The sequence below is a fragment of the Leucopleurus acutus genome (assembly GCF_964270905.1).
Source record: "Leucopleurus acutus genome assembly, chromosome: 2".
NCBI lineage: Eukaryota > Metazoa > Chordata > Mammalia > Artiodactyla > Delphinidae > Leucopleurus > Leucopleurus acutus.
The window spans coordinates 84,470,983-84,490,232 of NC_139143.1; the positions used below are offsets into that span (position 1 = coordinate 84,470,983).

The following is a 19,250-nucleotide window of genomic DNA, read 5'->3' on the forward strand; positions in this document are numbered from 1 at the left end:
GCTCCACCAGCATCATGGGACCCTAGGAGCTTCTGTAGCATGCTACCTACCCAAACACTTGCGTGCCCTCCCGCATCAACCAAAGCCCACTCCCTACTGTCCCTATTTCTCTGTGTCATGGTCCTCCTTCGGCACAGCTGGCTGTCCAAGACCGAGTCACATGCTTGCTACCAGCTGCAAGGGGACCTGGGACAGTGAGTATCTGGCCTTTTGGTTCCTGAAGTGGTTGGTGGGTTCTGTCTCCCATCAAACTTAAAAAGAGATGTATGTGCTGGCCAGACCCAAACAATAAAACACAAAAACAACCTATCCCAAGGAGCTGTGAAGATTATATGATTTACTACATTATTATAGCGTAGGAGTCACAGGCACAGAGTCTAACGCCAACTGCCTGGGTTCACTTCCTGGGCTGTGCCGCTCACTAGCTGTATGACTTTGTCAAGTTACTTCCCTTTGGTATGTGTAACTCCCTTATCTGTCAAGTGGACATGAGAGTGCTCATTTCACAGGGTTGTTGTGAGGATTAAACACACAGAGCAGGGCTTCTCTGGTGGCACAGTGGTTAAGAATCCACCTGCCAATGCAGGGGACACGGGTTCAAGCCCTGGTCCGGGAAGATCCCACATGCCGGGGAGCAACTGAGTCCCCGAGCCACAACTACTGAAGCCCGTGCACCTAGAGCCGGTGCTCGGCAACAAAGAGAAGTTACCTCAGTGAGAAGCCTGCACACAGCAACGAAGACCCAATGCAGCCCAAAATAAATAAATTTTTAAAAATAAATAAATAAAACACACACAGAGCATGTAAAGAGCTTAGAGAAGTACCTGGCACAGGTAAGCTTTTATATGAGGCGTGTGGTTCACGTCTCTTTGTTTGTCTTTAAGTCCTTAAAACAGCACCAAGGGCTTATTAAGCATTTAATAAGTGATGGCTGTTGTTGTTATTATCATTATTACCTGCATCTTGCCTACTTGTCCAGGTATGTCTCTAGATTACATCCTGAAAGTGGAATTCCTAGGTAAAATGGTACACACAGTTTAACTTTTGATAGGTAGTGACAAATTGCATTTTGTTAATCAGGCACCAGCTGGTACTCTCACCAATCCTGAATGAGCATGCCCTTTTCCTCCTGTCTCACCAATACTGGATTTTAACTTTTAAAAGTTTTGCTCTTCTAATAAGAAACTGTGTTATTGTATTCTTTCATTATTTCAATTTTTAAGTGATGTATGTATTTCAAGCTTACTATAAAACTTTTAAAACTCCATAACTGGCAGTCCAGTGGTTAGGACTTGGCACTTTCACTGCCAAGGGTGCAGGTTCAATCCCTGGTTGGGAAACTAAGATCCCACAAGCTGTGTGATGCAGCCAAATAAAAAAAATTTTAATTAAAAAAATAAAAATAGGGACTTCCTTGGTGGCACAGTGGTTGAGAATCCGCCTGCCAGTGCTGGGGACTGGAGTTCAAGCCCTGGTTCGGGAAGATGCCACACGCCGCGAAGCAACTAAGCCCGCGAACCACAACTACTGAGCCCACGTGCCACAACTACTGAAGCCCGCACGCCTAGAGCCCGTGCTCTGCAACAAGAGAAGCCACCGCAATGAGAAGCCTGCGCACCACAATGAAGAGTGGCCCCCGCTCGCCACAACTAGAGAAAGCCTGCACGCAGAAATGAAGACCCAATGCAGCCAAAAATAAATAAATAAATACATAAATTTATTTTAAAAAATTAAAAAATGTAATTGATATATAATGTGAAAAATAAAAATTGCTCCCTATAATCCAAGTTCTCAGAGGTAACCACTGTCAGTTACATTTGGTATGTTTGGTATAATAAAGGATGATTTATCTCTACAAATCCTTTTTTATGAACATATAAATATACATAGATATAACTTAAACATATATAATTTAAACTAGTTTAATATAAATTAAATTAATTTAAACAATTAATTAAATGGTTTAATTTAATATATAGTCTTAATTAAATAAGATTATACTATTTTTTGTTTTTTACCCCTTGACCATATTCCTTGGATATCCTTCCATATCAGTATATACAAAACTGTACATTATGACTGCTTGGTGTTCCATATTATTGATGTTACATAACGTATTTAACCATTTCCCCTACTGATTGTTTCCAACTTCTTGCTATTACAAACAATGTTGCAATGAACATTCTATTCACATATTTGTGTCCTTGTCTATATTGCATACTTGTCTTCCCACAGAGCAGATCATTAAAATGGATTTCCCTTTAAAATGTTGCTAGCTATTGCTAAATTGCCTTCTTAAAATGTTCACCATTTTATACTCTTGGCAATAAAATACAAGCATGACCTTTTCCCCACACTCCTTCCAACCTGAATATTATCAGCCTTTTTATTTTTGAAAATCATGTCATATTGTGGTTTTAACAAGCATTTCTCTGATTACTAATGAGATTGGGTAACTCTTTTTATGTTTATAAAGCCATTTATCTTTCATTTTCATACTCTTGGCACATTTTTCTGTTGCACTGTCTTTTTCCAATTGATTTGTTGGAGATTTTGGATCTTGAGAGCAATCATTGTTTTTCAGTTTAAACTTTGCCTTTTAAACTTTGGTTGACTTTTGACAAGCTGAGACAGGAACTCTCACAGTATTCATTTCCCAAATAGCAATTATTAGTATTTCTACACATGGCTGTGACCCTGGGGAGATCCTAGTGGAAACAGCAGGTTAGATATGGTGTATAGAAGACAGAGAATCCAGGATATGCATGGAGACTTTTTCCCGGGCCTCCCTCTGATTCCAAGTAGAACTGAGGACATCTCCTCAAACCTTGGGACTCCTGTCTTTCTGGGGCACTGGGAGAAGTATCCCCTACTTTCTTCCCAGTCAGCTTCTTGGTGCTGAGGTGAGAAAGCAGAGGCCCTGGGCTCCCAAGGGAAGGAGAGGATTTGTTCCTTCCTGCCCTGAGTCTTCGTAGAGAAACTGTGACTCAGGAATATGACTCCAGGGACCAAAGGTCCTTCCAGCCTCAAACGGAAGGGCTTTTATTTTCCTTTGGATATTTTATTTACAGTACTGTAACGCGTCCAAAATGAAGGCTTGATTAGGGGGGTTGATGGCTTAATTTGGGCCATTAACCAAGAATGATGCAATTCTTTCTTCCCAGGCTCTTAACTGAAAGGGTGCAAGCCAAGTGGGCCTCTGTAAAGGTGGAGATGATTGCATTAAAGCAATGGCTTTATGGCTCTTGTCTCAGCTCTTCTGGAGCCAGTCCTGGCACGGGAGGAAGGCTGTAGGGGAGGGCGGAGTGTGATGGCAAACTTTCACCTGTGTCCCTATAACCGACGTTACCTTTTCTAGACTACGTAACTGGTTTTCAAACCCACTTCACCTTTTCTTTTTGTAGATTAGATGTATTACAAGACACATAATATCTGTTCTAGTCAGACTCTTCATTTAAACAGAAAATCAAGTCTTCAGTAGGCAGAGGTTAAAGAGATTAGGTTATAGAGATTTAAGAGATTTATATTTTTAAGCATTTTTCAAATTTATTTTATTTATTTATTTTTGGCTGCGTTGGGTCTTCATTGCTGCATGGGGGCTTTCTCTAGTTGCGGCAAGCGGGCGCTACTCTTTGTTGTGGTGCACGGGATTCTCATTGCGGTGGCTTCTCTTGTTGCAGAGCACAGGCTCTAGGCTCGCGGGCTTCAGTAGTTGTGGCACGTGGGCTCAGTAGTTGTGGTGCATGGACTTAGTTGCTCCGCAGCGTGTGGGATCTTCCCGGACCAGGCTCGAACCTGTGTCCCCTGCATTGGCAGGCGGATTCTCAACCACTGTGCCACCCAGGAAGCCCCTAAGAGATTTATTGAGAAAGTCAACGGACAGTTATGGACCGTCTAGATCTTGATGCAAATAAACTGTAAAATGAAAACTTACGAGACAATGGGGGAAATTTGAACACTGATTTAATATTTGGTAATAGTAAAGATGTATTAATTTGTTTACCTGTGATTATGGTATTGTGGTTTTTAAAAAAGAATTCTTATCTTGAAGGGATGCATACTGAAATATTAATTCAAGAAATAATATAATGTCTAGAGTTTGCTGCAAAAAAAATCCAAGGTAGAGGGAGGCTTGGAGGTATAGTCGAAACAAGATGGGTTATGAGCTGATCTTTATTGAAGGTGTATGGTGTACCTGTGGGTTCGTTATACTATTCACTCTACTTTTGTATTTATTGAAATTTTCCAGAATGAGAGAGAGAGAGGAGACCTCTCTATCTCACTTTCTATTCTTGTCTTCTCTCTCAAGAGATAGGGATAAAATAGTTAAGGTAACGGTTGCTTTTAAAGCACTTTCTTTCCCCTCTTTAGCATCTCCCTTGCTCTTGCCGGTAGACCAGTAGCCACTCCTCAGCACTGCCCACTGGGAGGCATGCATCTGACCACACTGCTAAAATCCTAGCGGCTTAGCACCCCAGGGGTAATCCCTGCAGCTCAGAGGTGAGAAGAGGCCATCACATAACAGAAAGACATAAACTGCTGGTGGTGAAGTTTCAGGCATCAGCAGCAGGCCAGAAGGGAGGATATTTCTGAGTGGATTCGAGGTGGGGAGGAAGCTCTCTCAAATTATACCCTTTGTGGAAAGCCCTGGCAGAGGGCATTGTTGTTTTTTCTTTATTTCTCTTCTCTGAGCTTCGTTGCTGCTCTGAGCAACAGGCTCTGAATTCAGCGTTGTTCAGAGATGGGGAGGTGCTATGAGATGAGCGTGGGCAGCTGGATGAATTAGTAAAACTTTGTTTCCTTAAGGTGAGATGAAGAAAAAAGCTATTTGCCTCTCCACGTGTGCTGTGGGCCGTGCCTGAGCCATTTGCTTGCTAGAGTGCAGTGCCCAGCCTGGCACCAGTGACGCCTGGTAACTGGTTCTCAGTAAACGCTACTCTCTTCCTCTGAGGGCATGGAGTTGGTCTATTAAAACAAGGAGAAATGAGCAGGCCAGGGCTCAGAAATCCTGAGCAGGCCAAAACTTCAACTTGTCCAGCCAGTTCTGCTTCAGGCCGCCACAGGCTGCTACCTTATGTGCTACAGGCATTTTTGTACACGTTTGTGTGTTCCTGGGTTCTTAGTTTGTTTATGCTGTTCGTTTGCACACAAACCTGTACCTGTATATACCAGACAACCCTTTCGAATGTTGTACTCTCGGTCACCCTTGCATTATCTTCCTTCCTTCTTAGCACTTATATGAAATAATCTTATTTATTTACACATTGACTTGATTATTGGCTGTCTCCCTTAGAATGTCATCTCTTTGATGGCAGAAACTTTGTCTTGTTCACCACTTTGTCTACCAAAACAGGGCTCCAGAAGTGTTTGTGGAGATTGAATGAATGAATGGCCATGCACATGTGTGTCTTCAAAGGAGAGGGCAGAGAAGTTGGTGGGACAGCTGCTGGGTGAAGGGCCCAGGGCCAGTCCTTCTCCCTAGCATGGGCTCCCACTGTGGCCCTGACTGCACTGCACTGATCTTCCTTCCTTCTTTCTTTCCTTCCTTCCTTTCTTTCTTTCCCTCTCTCTCTCTCTCTCAATATATATATGTTTTGTTTTGTTTTAATACCTTTATTTGGGGTTTGGTTACAGAAGTAATATATGCTTTTTTTTTTTTTTTTTTTTGGCCATACCACACAACTTGTGAGATCTTAGTTCCCTGACCAGGGCTTAAACCCTGGGCCACTGCAGTGAAAGCACAGAGTCCTAACCACTGGACCACCAGGGAATTCCCCATGCTTTTTATCTTTTAAAATCCAGAAGCATATAAAGAAAAAATGGAAAATCATCACCTTCCTTCCATTGCGTCTCTCCAGAGGTAACCACGGCTGCTACTTAGATGTATATGCTCCCAGTCTTTCCCAGAGCACAGGGGGTGTCTCCATCACTCCCCCTACCAAGACTGCACAGCTCCAAGCTGTAGACATCTGCTTCCTCACTCCTCTCCCCCTTTCCGAGAAAAAGTCTCTCTGTTCTGAGGTTTCCAAGAAACAAAACATCAGAGCTTTCCACATTCCTTCTGTTCTTCTGCTCCCCACCCTCCTCCTCCTGAAACCAAACGAAGCAAAACAAAACACAAAAACGCCAAGGATTGATTAGAAAAACTGTGAGCTCCAGAGTCAGGCGGACCTGGGTGGAAATCCTGCTCTGCCATCTGTCAGAAGCCTTGGCCCTCTCTGAGCCTCAGTTTCTTCGTGAGTGAAAGGAGGGTGCTTTACTTACAAGACTGGGTGGTGTCAAGGGTTAAACTGGGTGCTGCAGGCAAGGGCTAGTGCATAGGAGGTGGTTTCACAAGTTAATTTTCCTTTCTCCCCATTATCACTCTGGAGCAGACTTACTGCTTCCCTGTCATTTTTGTTTTGCTAGAGATGAAGAACACCAAGTTTTTTTTTTCTTTCTCTCTTGCTTTTTTTTTTTTTTTTTTAACACATCAAGTTATTCTTAGAGACTCTGACTTCATCATCTCCTCTACTTTCCCTTCGCTGGGTTTAGTCCTTCTTCCCTCACTTCCCCATTTCCCCATCAGTGATTTCAGGGCCTGTTTAAAGAGGCTGAGGGTGGAAGAAAAGGAGGGAACCGTAAGCGCCCTGCGCCCTCCCTGTGCAGCTGAAGCTCCAGAACCCACCGTGGCCTTGAGAACCCATTTCCTGTTTGTGGAGGCCCAGCCAAAGTTCAGGCAGCAGTTACATAATCGCCTGGCTGTCCAACTGTCAACTCGATAACCTATCCCCTCTAATATTTACTGAGCTTCTCTAGGGCTTGAAAGGAGCAGAAGGAACGTGGGCCACACCCACCCCGCCAGCCTTCCCAAGCACCTTGCTTCAGGCTGGGGGATGCCCGGTGTCGGGGCGCCGTGCAGGGCCTCCCTGGTTAGCAGATCTGAGCTGAAGTCCAACTCGCCCGACTCTAGTTGGCCTCTGGCTAGGGAAGGGCAGCCCTGAAATTCCTGAGAAGCAGCATTAGGGATGCTCAGGAGATCCCATGCTGATGGGGGTACCATTCACGGTGGAAGCCCAAGCCCTGTTCATGTCAAAAGAAGCAAGTATACCATGGGCGCTTCTCAGTCATCTGCCTGAACCCTGACCCTGGACTCCCTCCACCTGCAGCCTGGATTGGGACAGCTTTCCCCAAGCACCCTGCAGGCTCTGGAGTAAGAATTCTGGAAGAAAGCCACAGCAGGAGGTTAGGGGTGCCAAAGAGGAGCCGCAGAGGCCTGCCAGATCAGAGCCACAGGGCATGAAAGAACTTGCAGTCAGTGACAGAGTCTGCAACAGCTCTGAAATAACAACTTCTTTGGACTTAAGAACTTTTTTTTTTTAATTTTTTTTTGGCTGCATTGGGTCTTCGTTGCTGCACGCAGGCTTTCTCTAGTTGTGTCGATGGGCTTCTCATTGCGCTGGCCTCTCCTGCCGCGGAGCATGGGCTCCAGGCGCGCAGGCTTCAGCAGCTGTGGTGCATAGGCTCAGTAGCTGTGGCCTGCGGGCCCCAGAGCGCAGGCTCAGCAGCTGTAGCGCCCGGGCTTAGTTGCTCTGCAGCATGTGGGATCTTCCCGGACCAGGGATTGAACCCGAGTCCCCCGCATTGGCAGGCGGATTCCCAACCACTGCACCACCAGGGAAGCCCTGGACTTAAGAACTTTTGATAAGACGGTGGGGATGGGGTTTCTTTCTCTTTCAGATCTTGCATGTTGGGCTACCTGAAGCCAAAAAGCAGAAGAGTAGAGAGGAGGTAGGTGATGGAGACCTCAGGAGGAGGAGGGCCAGAGGGATTAGGTAGGGTGATTGGAGACAGGCAAAGAAGCAGCCCTCAGGGGCCACCCCTATGGGGCAGCTGCACCCACAAGGCTCACTCTGATAGCTGCCTGGCTGACAGTACAATGGCGAGGGTGTAGAAGAAGGAAAGAGCCAGGAGGGGTTGAGTGACACTGGGGATGAGGGGTTAAGAGAGGACCCCTGCCCTGGGCAGCCACAGGGCATCTTCCTTTGTGGGCAAATGATCCCTCATCCATGGGAACCAGGAGGACAGAAACCCATCACACTGAAGCCCAGGTTTGCTCTCCTACCCTCCACTCTGGTTTGGAAACCTCGTGGCTCTTTTCTACAGGCGATCTCATGCCCAAAGTTTGTTCCTTTCACTATCCAATAAAAACTCCACCCCAGAGCTTTCATCCAAGGAGATGAAAGTGGCTTCTGTGGACCAGAGCCAGCAGGCTCCTAGAAGAGTGGGGCAGGGGTTACCCTGGTCAGGTGGCCAACTTTGAGGAAAGAGGGGACCCTCGGCTTCAAGATGGAGAGCAATTTGTGTGGGTCCTCTTGTCCAGCTCTCTAAACCCTCGCTCCCTGGATGACGGCAGCCCCAGAGAAAGTTAGAGAGATCAGGCCTCAACCCTGCCTCAGCTCTTCAGCAAGTAGCTGTCATTTGCCTGAGAGGCTGGGACACTATATGAGCAGGCTGAGCAGTCATGGAATCCTCCAGGTGGAGGACTCTTTCCTGGATAGATGGAGAACCTGAGTTTTATGGCTTGTCAGGGTCAGCTAGGGACAGTGGCATCAGACTGGGCTACCCTTGGGCCCTGCTACCCTGCCCTGGGGAGCTATTGAGGCACCAGGCTGGGAGAAGAGGGGGAGGCACTGCACTTTCACCTTCTGAGGTTTATAAGGGTAGTAGAGGGTAATAATGGCACTGCCAACTTTCCTTCTACTTCAAAGCTCAAAAGGATGGGTCTGGAGAAAGTGGAACCTGGACACACGACCCTGCCCTGGCAGGGTGAGCAGTCCTTGGGGAACATGGTTGTCTGGAATAAGAAGACAGTCTTAGGAGAGGGCTGACCCTGGCTGTGGATGCAGGAGCAAATGGGCCCACAGCCCTCGGTGCCCCTAAATGCCAAGAGACAGGTCCAAGTACAGAGATGAGCATTTAGAGACCCAGGAACTTGCCACATACACGCTCATGCAAACACACACACACACACACACACACACACACACACAGGCACACAGGCACACATGCACATGCCCTCACAGGCATAAATATTCTGGCAGGCACGCACTCAGGAACACACCGACATGCACAGGCACACATACACACACAAGCACAGGTTTTTACACACAAGCACCCTCACACAGGCACACAGACACAGATACACACTCATGCAGGCACATGCATTAAAGTACACACGCAGGAAACACCCAGGTACACAGGAGCAAGCACACACAAACGCACATGCCCGGGCACCCACTCCACTAAAGAGAAACGTGAGCAGGCACAGCATATATCTGCGCGTGCACAGGCTCCCGCGCACACACACTTGTACACACGTGCAAGCACACAGCCAGTAACTCAAACACGGCCGCCCAGGCCGTTTGAGAGCGCTCTGCCCAGGAGCTATCCATCATCCACTCCGGGCGGCGGCCGGGCCCTCCCCCTTCCCCGCCCACCCCCAGTTGGTGGTATAAATTCCGTCCCTTTGCCCCTTCCCCGCATAGCCTGCCTCGGATACCAGCACAGCCCTCCGTCTCTGCCCACTGCTGGCAGACCCGTCGGGAGCAAAGCGCACCAGCAAGCAGCATGGGTAAGGAGGGGGGCTTCTGACAACCGTCGCTGACCACCAATGGCCCGCCCCGCAGAAAGTGACAGAAAACCTGGAGGGGGAGCTGGTTAGGAGAGGGAGCGCCAGGCTCCGCTCCACCGGCCCCGCCCCACCCCCACCCCTGCATTTCCCAGCTTAGCCGAAGTGCTGGAGGCGTCTGGGAAGGAAGGCAGAGGGACTGCTGGGAAGGGTGACTTTGGGCTCCCCCCCACCCCGCCGCTCCCCAGCTGCAGCCTGCGGCCAGGGAGCCTTTCTGCAGCTGAGAAAATAAGGATAGGGGCACTTAGGAGGAGCTCTATCTCTCTGTCTGTTACCATAGGAGACAGACAACCCTGATTTCAGCCCTAAGCCAACTTCTTACTGCAGGGAGTAGGGAACCCAGGCCTCTGTGACCAGGTTGCTCTTTAGCTACCCTGCCCCACCAATCACTTTGGGAGGGAAATCAGGGAGCCCCCCTCTCTCGCGGTGGGAGAGGGGCTGTTTCAGTGCGTCCCACCCTCTCAGTCCGCCAAGTCCTCCAACTCCCCCATCCATGGACTCCCGGATGTCAGGCTGAGGAAGAGTCTGCGTCTGGCTGGGAGTACTGAGGTCCTTGCCCCCTGTGGATCTGGGTCTTTTCTGGCAGAATGCCCAACAAACCAGCCTGGCCTTGGGAAAACCCAATGAGCTTTCCCTGGGCTCATCTCAAACCCAAAGGTGTTCAGAGATCTTGCTTGAGATGCTTAAGACAGAGGGAATGTTCCCCCAGAAAGAGAACTGATGCTCAGTGGGGCCCGAGTGGCACGCAGGGCCTGACCCTGACTCTCAGAAATGCTGTGCGGGATGCGGCAGTTAGGGTCTGGGACGGGGAGATGGTGCTGAGGGGCAGTACCTCCTTCACACGCCTCTTTCATACCTTTACTTCTCTCTCAGTCTCTGGTTTTGCAGATTTTGCATCTCTGTCTTGATGTCTCGGAGTTTTGAATCTCCTCCTCCGCCTCACCTCCTGTACCAAACCCTGACACAGCTTGGTCGTATAGCAGAACAAGTCTCCTTAATTCCTTTGGACTGGACCTCACCGTGTCCCATCCCAGCCCCAGCCCTCTCTCTGGGCACCAGGCACTGCCTGGGATTTCTGGCACAGCGCTACCCATACTTATACAACACCTCTCACTTAATAAAAGTACTTCTGAATACTTTGTCTTATTTGGCCTTCATAGCCACTTAGAGAAGAAGGTAAGATATTATTACCCCTTTTAGGTGAACAAAGGGGAGAAAATGGAGAGAGTAGATGTCACACCTACTCACAAGGTCCACACCTGGACCTTGACACCACGCTTCTGGACTCAAAAATGCTGTTGCTGCCTCTCAGCCTCCTAAGTCACTTGGCTGCTGCAAGTAGGGGGACCTGGCTCCCTGGCTGAGTGCCTGAGCGCAGACACCGGTGGAGGCTCGATTCTGGGCCAGTAGCCGGACTGGCCATGGCACCAGGCAGGGAGGCAGTGTCAAGTCCTGTGAACTCCACTCCAGGATTTCTTTTGGCCTACAGCTCCCTCTGTTTATTCCTCAGCCTTTCCTCCTGGTTAGGCCCCAAATCCTGATGCTTAATGCCTGGTGGCAGCCCTCCTTCTCAGCGACTGACTTTGGTTCCTGACTTTGGTCCCGTACATCCACGTACTGGCTTCTCTTGCCAGACTTCAGGGGACAAGGAGGGCCACTTCCTACAGCTCTGGTGGGTGGGCCTCTGAGCTTTCCAGGGTTGGGCCAAACAACTTGCTTTACAGATAAAGTAAGTGGATGGGGCCCACCCAGGGGTAGAAACTGGTCTGAGGACATTCAGTTAGTATCCGTCCTGCAGCCTTGAACTTCAGTCTCCTATCCCTTACCAGACCCTTGGTTATATAACCCAGGCTCTGGCCAGCAGCCTGGGGTCAGGACCCAGAGGGGAGGGAAGCAGGAAGTGTTCCAGCTCCTGGTTTAGATACCTTTCAGTGAAAGGAGCTGAACGGGCACCACCGTCAGTCCCTGATGGCTATTCCTCAAGAACAGCCAGGGTTTACGGGCTCCTACCAGGCAAGTACAGAGCTGCACGCTTGACTGCAGCTTCTTGTTTCTTTCTCATAAAAGCCCATTGTGGTCTTCTTATTACCTTCTTTTTACAGATGATGTGGAAACTGAGGCCAGGGGGGTTAGGTGATTTGCCTAAGCTCCCGTGGCTAGTCAGTGACCAGCTGGGATTGGGGCCCAAGTCAATGTCGTAACCACTGCACCACACCGCCTCCCCTGCACTCACCCTTCTCCTGCCTCCCCTGGGTCCTGCTCAAGGGTCTGTGCACCTTCAGGTCATAGCTCTGCAGCTCTTCCCGCCATCCCCACATACTCATCAGGGTTTTGAGGGTCTGGAGGGGACCTGAGACAGTGCCCCTGCCTTGGCCGGTGGCGGCCGGGGGTTTGGGGGGCTCGGGTTGCAGCATGTGAGGAAGGAGCCTTCATCCTCCAGAGCGCGGTGCAGCCAGCATGCCCCATTGTTTCCACAGCTACGAAATGTGGGAAGTGTGGACCTGGCTACCCTTCACCTCTGGAGGCCATGAAAGGTAAGTGTGGGAAGACTGAGAGCCAGCACCCCCAGGAGTAGGCAAGCCAGTGCCTGCTACCGATTCCACTGCTGACACACACCCTGCCTTGCCCCGGCCCTCGTCCCCACCCTGCCCACCCCACCACCTGCTTTCTACCCTCTAGGACCCAGGGAGGAGATTGTCTACCTGCCCTGTATCTACCGAAACACGAACACTGAGGCCCCGGATTATCTGGCCACTGTGGACGTTGACCCCAAGTCTCCCCAGTACTGCCAGGTGAGGTGGGGCTTGGGCACCAGAGGACCCTCAGACCCCTCCTCTAGCCCTGGCCCTGGCAGTGCCCTTTCCCTGCTCCATCTTTCTTCACCCTCCCTGGGTATGGTTGTTCAGGCTGTTCACTGCACAAGGACACCCCCGCCACCCATGGGCGAGGGCAGTGCTGAAAATGAAGTCTGTGCTGTACTACCAGGATGAAATGGGTCCAGAGGGCCCCTTCTCCGTAAGCGCGCAGAAGCGTGGTCTGGGTGAGCACCACCCCTGCCCGCTCTCCTATCCTAGGTCATCCACCGGCTGCCCATGCCCCACCTGAAGGACGAGCTGCATCACTCAGGATGGAACACCTGCAGCAGCTGCTTCGGGGACAGCACCAAGTCACGCACCAAGCTGCTGCTGCCCAGTCTCATCTCCTCCCGAATTTATGTGGTGGATGTGGGCACCGAGCCCCGTGCTCCGAGGCTGCACAAGGCACGTCTTCTGCCCTAGCCGGCTCTGGGCCCCTAATGTGCCCGCCACCCAGGGCCGCCTGTGGGCAAGGAAGCCGCCCCTAAAGCAGCTCCCTCCAGCTCTTGTGCAGGGTTGGGGCTCAACAGCAGCGAGTGGCGCTAGACTTTGGAGGAGAGTTACCAGGTGTGCTGGGTCATCATCACCCAGGGGCACCACAGGGGAGGAAGGAGGCTCTCGTTTTTCACTCCGAGCTGGAGAAGGAGCCATTTCTGCCCCAGCCAGTTAGGAGCCCAGGGCTCTCCTTAGGCGGGAGCCTCTGATCCTTCCTTTCAACACTTTGTTGAGTGCCTTCTTTGTGCCAGGCACTCACTGCTGGACGCTGGTGATACAAAGTTGACACTGGCGTCCTCCCAGCCTGGGAGGAGCTTATGGTCTCAAAGGGCGGTGAGTGCCCTCAAGACAGGCAGGGTGAGAGAAGTCCATGTTTTCTGCTGGGGAGTTATCAGTCTCTGTGACGCCCCTGCTGCTCTGCAGACTCAGTCTTTGCCATATTCCTGCAGGGAAAATTGTGTCTCTGTTTCAGAGGAAAAGAGGGTAGGGTCAGTAGATAGAAGTGTGGGAGGGGAGGAGTGAGGAGTGGGGACTCCTGGCCCTGTAAGATTCTGATGCCATTCCTTACCCTTTCCAGGTTGTTGAGCCCAAGGACATCCATGCCAAGTGTGACCTGGGCTACCTCCACACCACCCACTGCCTGGCCAGTGGGGACGTGATGATCAGTTCCTTGGGAGACCCCAAGGGCAATGGCAAAGGTACCTGCCAGCATTGTAGGCACATCTGTGAGGGAAGCAGATCCCAAACTGAGGGAGGGATGGAATGACCTTCCAGGGAGAACCAGAGGGCAGGGTCTCATCCAATATTTAAACTATAGTCAAGTAACTTCAGTTGTTTCAATTATTTTTATGAAGGTGAACCTTAAATGATGAATTCACGTACAAGTTATAGTCAGAACTGTCTGCCGTGGGAAATGTGAACAAGTACAGACATGGCCCCAGAAAACACGTGCGTTTAATATCGGGCTTCGTGAGTTCATGAGCAAATCTCACAGTCCTTGAGATCCTTAATTGTCACAGCTACTTTCTCATTTATGGTATGATCAGAGCTTTCACATAAAACGTCTACTATGTGCCAGACACAACCTATGAGATAGATGCTACTGTGATCCCTGTGTTACAGATTAGGAAGCTGGGGCACAGACTGGCTAAGTAATTTACCCAAAGTCAGCCAGCTGTTAAGTCACAGAGCTGGAACTCAAACCCAGCAACATGGCTCCAGAATCTATGTCCTAATCACCATGCTGTGCTGCTTCTCTCCCAGCCTTACGTATTTCACCAGAACTCCCCATCCAAGGGCTTGGAGTGAAGTATCAGTTAAGGTCATCCAGTTAAGGTGACTGCATTAGATTCTATTTAAGTGCTTTTTCCAGGAGATGGGATGCATGACATTCCTAGATTTAAGAACACTTAGGAGTAGACATCTGTTTACATTTGCAAAGAAGTGGCAAGGTGTCATGACATATTCAGCTGAGGAAAAACATAGTGGGCATTCATGTGGAATTACAGATAAATATAATTTTCTCTCTAAAAAAAAATGGAGTGAGTGAGCAGAATGGAGTCTAGACTCCGGCAGGAACTCTACCCTGAAAGTAGGAGGCTAGGCAAAGGAAGCACAGGGTATAGAGTCCCAGAAGATCTTGGCTCAAGGGAGGAAAAATTTACCCTGTGGTCTGGGAGAGGGATGAACTTGATGGGAGGTAGGGGCACCAGAGTAAGTCCCCACTTCTTACCCGGCCCTCTGGGTGGGACCCTTTGGACAGGTATCCAAATTCAGCTCCTGCATTTAAGGATCAGGCAAACTCAGTGGGAGGAGGGGCACCAGGCAATGGGCTTGGAGCCTCTTGGACAGGCCTTGGGGGTGAGGGCTGGGTGCGGGTCGCACCTCCACCAACTCTACCTACCACCCTACTTCCTTCCCTGCTCAGGGGGTTTTGTGCTGCTGGATGGAGAGACATTTGAGGTGAAGGGCACGTGGGAGCGGCCTGGAGGTGCCGCGCCTATGGGCTATGACTTCTGGTACCAGCCTCGACACAATGTCATGGTCAGCACTGAATGGGCAGCTCCCAACGTCTTACGAGATGGCTTCAACCCCGCTGATGTTGAGGCGGGTGAGAATCCCCCACTCCCCGTGGGCTGGCAGGAGCCTGGTCACACGAACCCCTGCTCTCTATTCCAAACCCCTACTCTCCAGCCCTCTTACTTCCCTCTTATGGACCCCAGACTCTTGCGGTGATGATACAGGATGTGCTGAGTGCTCTGACTACTCAAGTGTCCTTCTGATAATCCAACCCATCTTTCAACCTTCTCCCCTGTGCTGTGCCCCAGCCTTGGCCCATGCCCTCCCGCCCTGATCCTGATTCCATCTTCCGGCTGCATCCCCACCCCAGGGCTGTATGGGAACCACTTACATGTGTGGGACTGGCAGCGCCATGAGATGGTGCAGACCCTGACTCTACAGGACGGCCTCATCCCCCTGGAGGTCCGCTTCCTGCACAACCCGGCCGCTGATCAGGGCTTCGTGGGCTGTGCCCTCAGCTCCAACATCCAGCGCTTCTATAAGAATGAGGTGACGTGCACTCTAGCCCTCTCCTCCTGGCAGTCCTGTCAGCACTCTGCCCAGCTTCCATAGCCATGACGCTCCCTTCTTCCTGGGAGTGACCCAGGCCTCCTCTGCCTGGCTCCACCAACCCAGACTTCCCAGGAATAAAAAACAAGGCCACCTGCCCTGCCTGTCTCCTCTCAGTCCTAGGCTAATTTCTCCCTAAGCCCTAACTGGCTATATTTATTTATTCATTCATTCAAAAAATATTTAGTGAGTCGGGCACTGTGTTAGGTGCTGGGAATACAGTGGTGAAGCAGACATGATCCCTGCCTCAAGGGGTTTGCATGGGGCTTAGACCCTAGTGGCAAGAAGGCCCTGCATCTACTCTCTCCCTGTAGACAGTATGCCCTGGGGAGACCCAGATCTGACACTCATTGCCCAGCTCTGACAGGCTCACCTCTCTGCCTCTTGACCCCAACGCAGGGAGGTACTTGGTCAGTGGAGAAGGTGATCCAGGTGCCCCCCAAGAAAGTGAAGGGCTGGATGCTGCCTGAAATGCCAGGTGAGTGCTCAGGGGAGTGTGGGAATCGGAAGGTTGATTCTCAGGCTGGGGAACAAGAATCTTAAGGTGCCTCTGAACTGCAACCCCCCACCCAGGCCTGATCACTGACATCCTGCTGTCCCTGGACGACCGCTTCCTCTACTTCAGCAACTGGCTGCATGGGGATCTGCGGCAGTATGACATCTCTGACCCGCAGAGGCCCCGCCTCACGGGACAGGTGGGTCCTAGCAGGATGGAGAGGAAAGGAGGGAGGAGGCAGAAGTCTGGGCATGAGGTGGAGGGTATGAACTGGCTGGGGCATGATAAGGGAGGTGCAGGAAAAGCAAAGATGGGGGCTGAGGGATGGTTCAGGCCGGGACCACGGGGAATCGTGGCTAGACGCGGGGAACGTGAGGGAGTGAGGCTCTCTTCCTGCAATGTCCTAACCTCCCACCACTGTCCTCCTTTATGCTGTGCACCTCCCCACCCAGCTCTTCCTCGGGGGCAGCATTGTTAAGGGAGGCCCCGTGCAGGTGCTGGAGGACCAGGAGCTAAAATCCCAGCCAGAGCCCCTGGTGGTCAAGGTGAGGATCTCTCCGCGTGCTCTTGGGCCCCTCAGATCTGTGCTGGAGAAGTATGGGGGAGGGGGCTGGGCAGCGGTTGAGCATGTCCTTGGGGTTTGGATGGTGCCACTGATTCCCGCCTAGGATCTGTGTGTAACCCTGGGGTCTGACTCCTGGTTTTCCCAAGGGGAAACAAGTGGCCGGAGGCCCTCAGATGATCCAGCTTAGCCTCGATGGGAAGCGTCTGTACGTCACCACGTCGCTGTACAGTGCCTGGGACAAGCAGTTTTACCCTGATCTCATCAGGTAAGAAGTGGACAGCCTGGGCTCCCCTCCCAGCCCTCCCCTCCCAGAGGGGTTTGGCTTTCTGAAGACTCCTTGGCTCCGCTTCCAGACTCTGCGGCCTCCTCAGGAACCCCTCTCCCTGCCCTCACACTTACCTAATTCTTGGGGGAAGGGGACGGGCCCCCTCTGACCTCTTTCTTCTCCCTCCTGTTTCTACCAGGGAAGGCTCTGTGATGTTGCAGATCGATGTAGACACAGTAAAGGGAGGGCTGAAGTTGAACCCCAACTTCCTGGTAGACTTTGGGAAGGAGCCCCTCGGCCCAGCCCTGGCCCATGAGCTCCGCTACCCTGGGGGCGACTGCAGCTCTGACATCTGGCTCTGAAGTCCACTCCTTCTATAGCCCCACTCCACACCCTGCGCCCTCACTTCTGGAGGGACCCGGCTTCGCTCTGCTCTCTCAGTCCCCGACCCTCGGCAGCTTGTCCTCCCAAAGCCAAACTCAGGCTGTTGAAACGAATTGAGCCGTGTCTCTAGCTACCCACCACTGCTGCGAGCTGCTCACTGAGCTCTTGGAAATTATTTCACTAAGAAATAAACTGGTGAACCATTTCCTGAGATCCCCTTGTCTTTGGGGGCACCGGGCCTATGACTCCTCCTCTGCCGACCCTCTGTATCTTGCACGGGAAAGTCCTGAAGAGGACCAGGGTGTGGGATGGTTATGATGACTAGTTCATACCAGTGATCACAGCACGATGCTAAGGGCGCCAGAATCTCACTTTTATGGCCAGACAGAACCTGAAGATTATGGAGGTGGTCGTCACAAGGAAAGCTGACAGGAAGCTGTCAATCAGTGTTCCTAAACTTTTTTTTTGTTTTTTAATTTGTGCTTTCTTTGAATGAACCTAAAATCTCACCCACCACCCCCAGGAGAATGTAATGTGCCCCCTCACACACAGGAGATACCTTAGACCCCTGACGTAGATGATGCCATCAGTTGAACACACTGTTCTGAGGAGGTTAGGTGTGTCACCTCCTACCTGGAAGACAGGAACACGATGGGGCAGGAGGGCTGGGAACATCAAGGGAACCAATCCAACACACTAGGCCCTGGCATTCTTGTTTCCTCACCTGGACAGTGTTTTAGAACCTTGCCCAAATCAGAGATGCCTCCTTTCTCTGCAGTAAGTCTTTAGTTGTTTATAAGAGGAATGGGATGGAAGTTTCAGGAACCTAAGAGACAGCAGCCAAGCAGTAATTCTAAGATAATTTTTTTTAATTTTTTTATTTATTTATTTTTGGCTGTGTTGGGTCTTCGTTGCTGCACGCGGGCTTTCTCTAGTCGCGGTGAGCAGGGGCTACTCTTCGCTGCCGTGCGCAGGCTTCTCATTGCGGTGGCTTCTCTTGTTTCGGAGCGTGGGCTCTACACGCGCGGGCTCCAGTAGTTGTGGCATGTGGGCTCAGTAGTTGTGGCTCGCGGGCCTTAGAGCACAGGCTCCGTAGTTGTGGAGCACGGGCTTAGTTGCTCCATGGCATGTGGGATCTTCCCGGACCAGGGCTTGAACCCATGTCCCCTGCATTGGCAGGCAGTTTCTTAACCACTGCACCACCAGGGAAGCCCCCAAGCAGTAATTCTATTGACGTCTTTACTCTCTACCCAAGACAGTACCAAGTAACATTCAGGTATTAATCTACATTCTTTTCAGTCTTCCGCAAAGGTGTCTTTGTTTTAAACACTGGAGTAGTCTAAGACCCCCGAGATGGCCAGGCCTCCCCCAAGAATGTATTATACTTTCTTTCCCTTTGAGGTCTTTAAACATGCTCCCTGAAACATCTACCTCAACTCGAGTCCAATTCCCTCCCGCTGCCTTACCTGCCATCTGGGCCAGGTTGCCATTTCCCTGGGAAAGCCCTTCTTCCCTGACAGCTCCAGGTTAGGGGCCTCCTGCACTTTACCTCAGCATGAACATATGTCACATTATATTGAAAATCCCTGCTTCCTCCCAATACCCAGCTTGGATAGTAGCACATAGTGTGCCTTAATGAATAAGTGACTATAAAAGATGATTAAGTTACAGGGAGCCTTGGGATTTACTGGGTCTTAACAGAAGTCTATCCTAGGTTTCTACCCTGTCCTTTTCAATAACCAAACTTCTTCAGAAAGAATTTGCCTTGGGACAAGCAAATAGTTGATGAGGAAACGTCCTTTACAAAATTTCAGCTAGTAGACAGGAATGCATGGTCCTGGTGAGTCACCACGCCAGCACCCCAGGTGGTTAGGCCCCGGGGATCCGGCCCT

The 19,250-nt window shown here is 50.7% G+C and overlaps 1 protein-coding gene across 1 annotated transcript; it reads left to right on the forward strand.

The window, feature by feature from the left end:
- Window positions 1-9,538: 9,538 nt before the first annotated feature.
- Window positions 9,539-17,990, forward strand: SELENBP1 (selenium binding protein 1). The gene is made up of 12 exons (XM_082865720.1): window positions 9,539-9,613; window positions 12,148-12,204; window positions 12,350-12,462; window positions 12,745-12,930; window positions 13,598-13,718; window positions 14,948-15,130; window positions 15,410-15,588; window positions 16,048-16,126; window positions 16,222-16,343; window positions 16,597-16,689; window positions 16,856-16,974; window positions 17,174-17,990. The coding sequence occupies exons 1-12, from the start codon at window positions 9,610-9,612 to the stop codon at window positions 17,334-17,336; spliced, it is 1,419 nt and encodes a 472-aa protein (XP_082721846.1). The 5' UTR covers window positions 9,539-9,609; the 3' UTR covers window positions 17,337-17,990.
- Window positions 17,991-19,250: the final 1,260 nt, after the last annotated feature.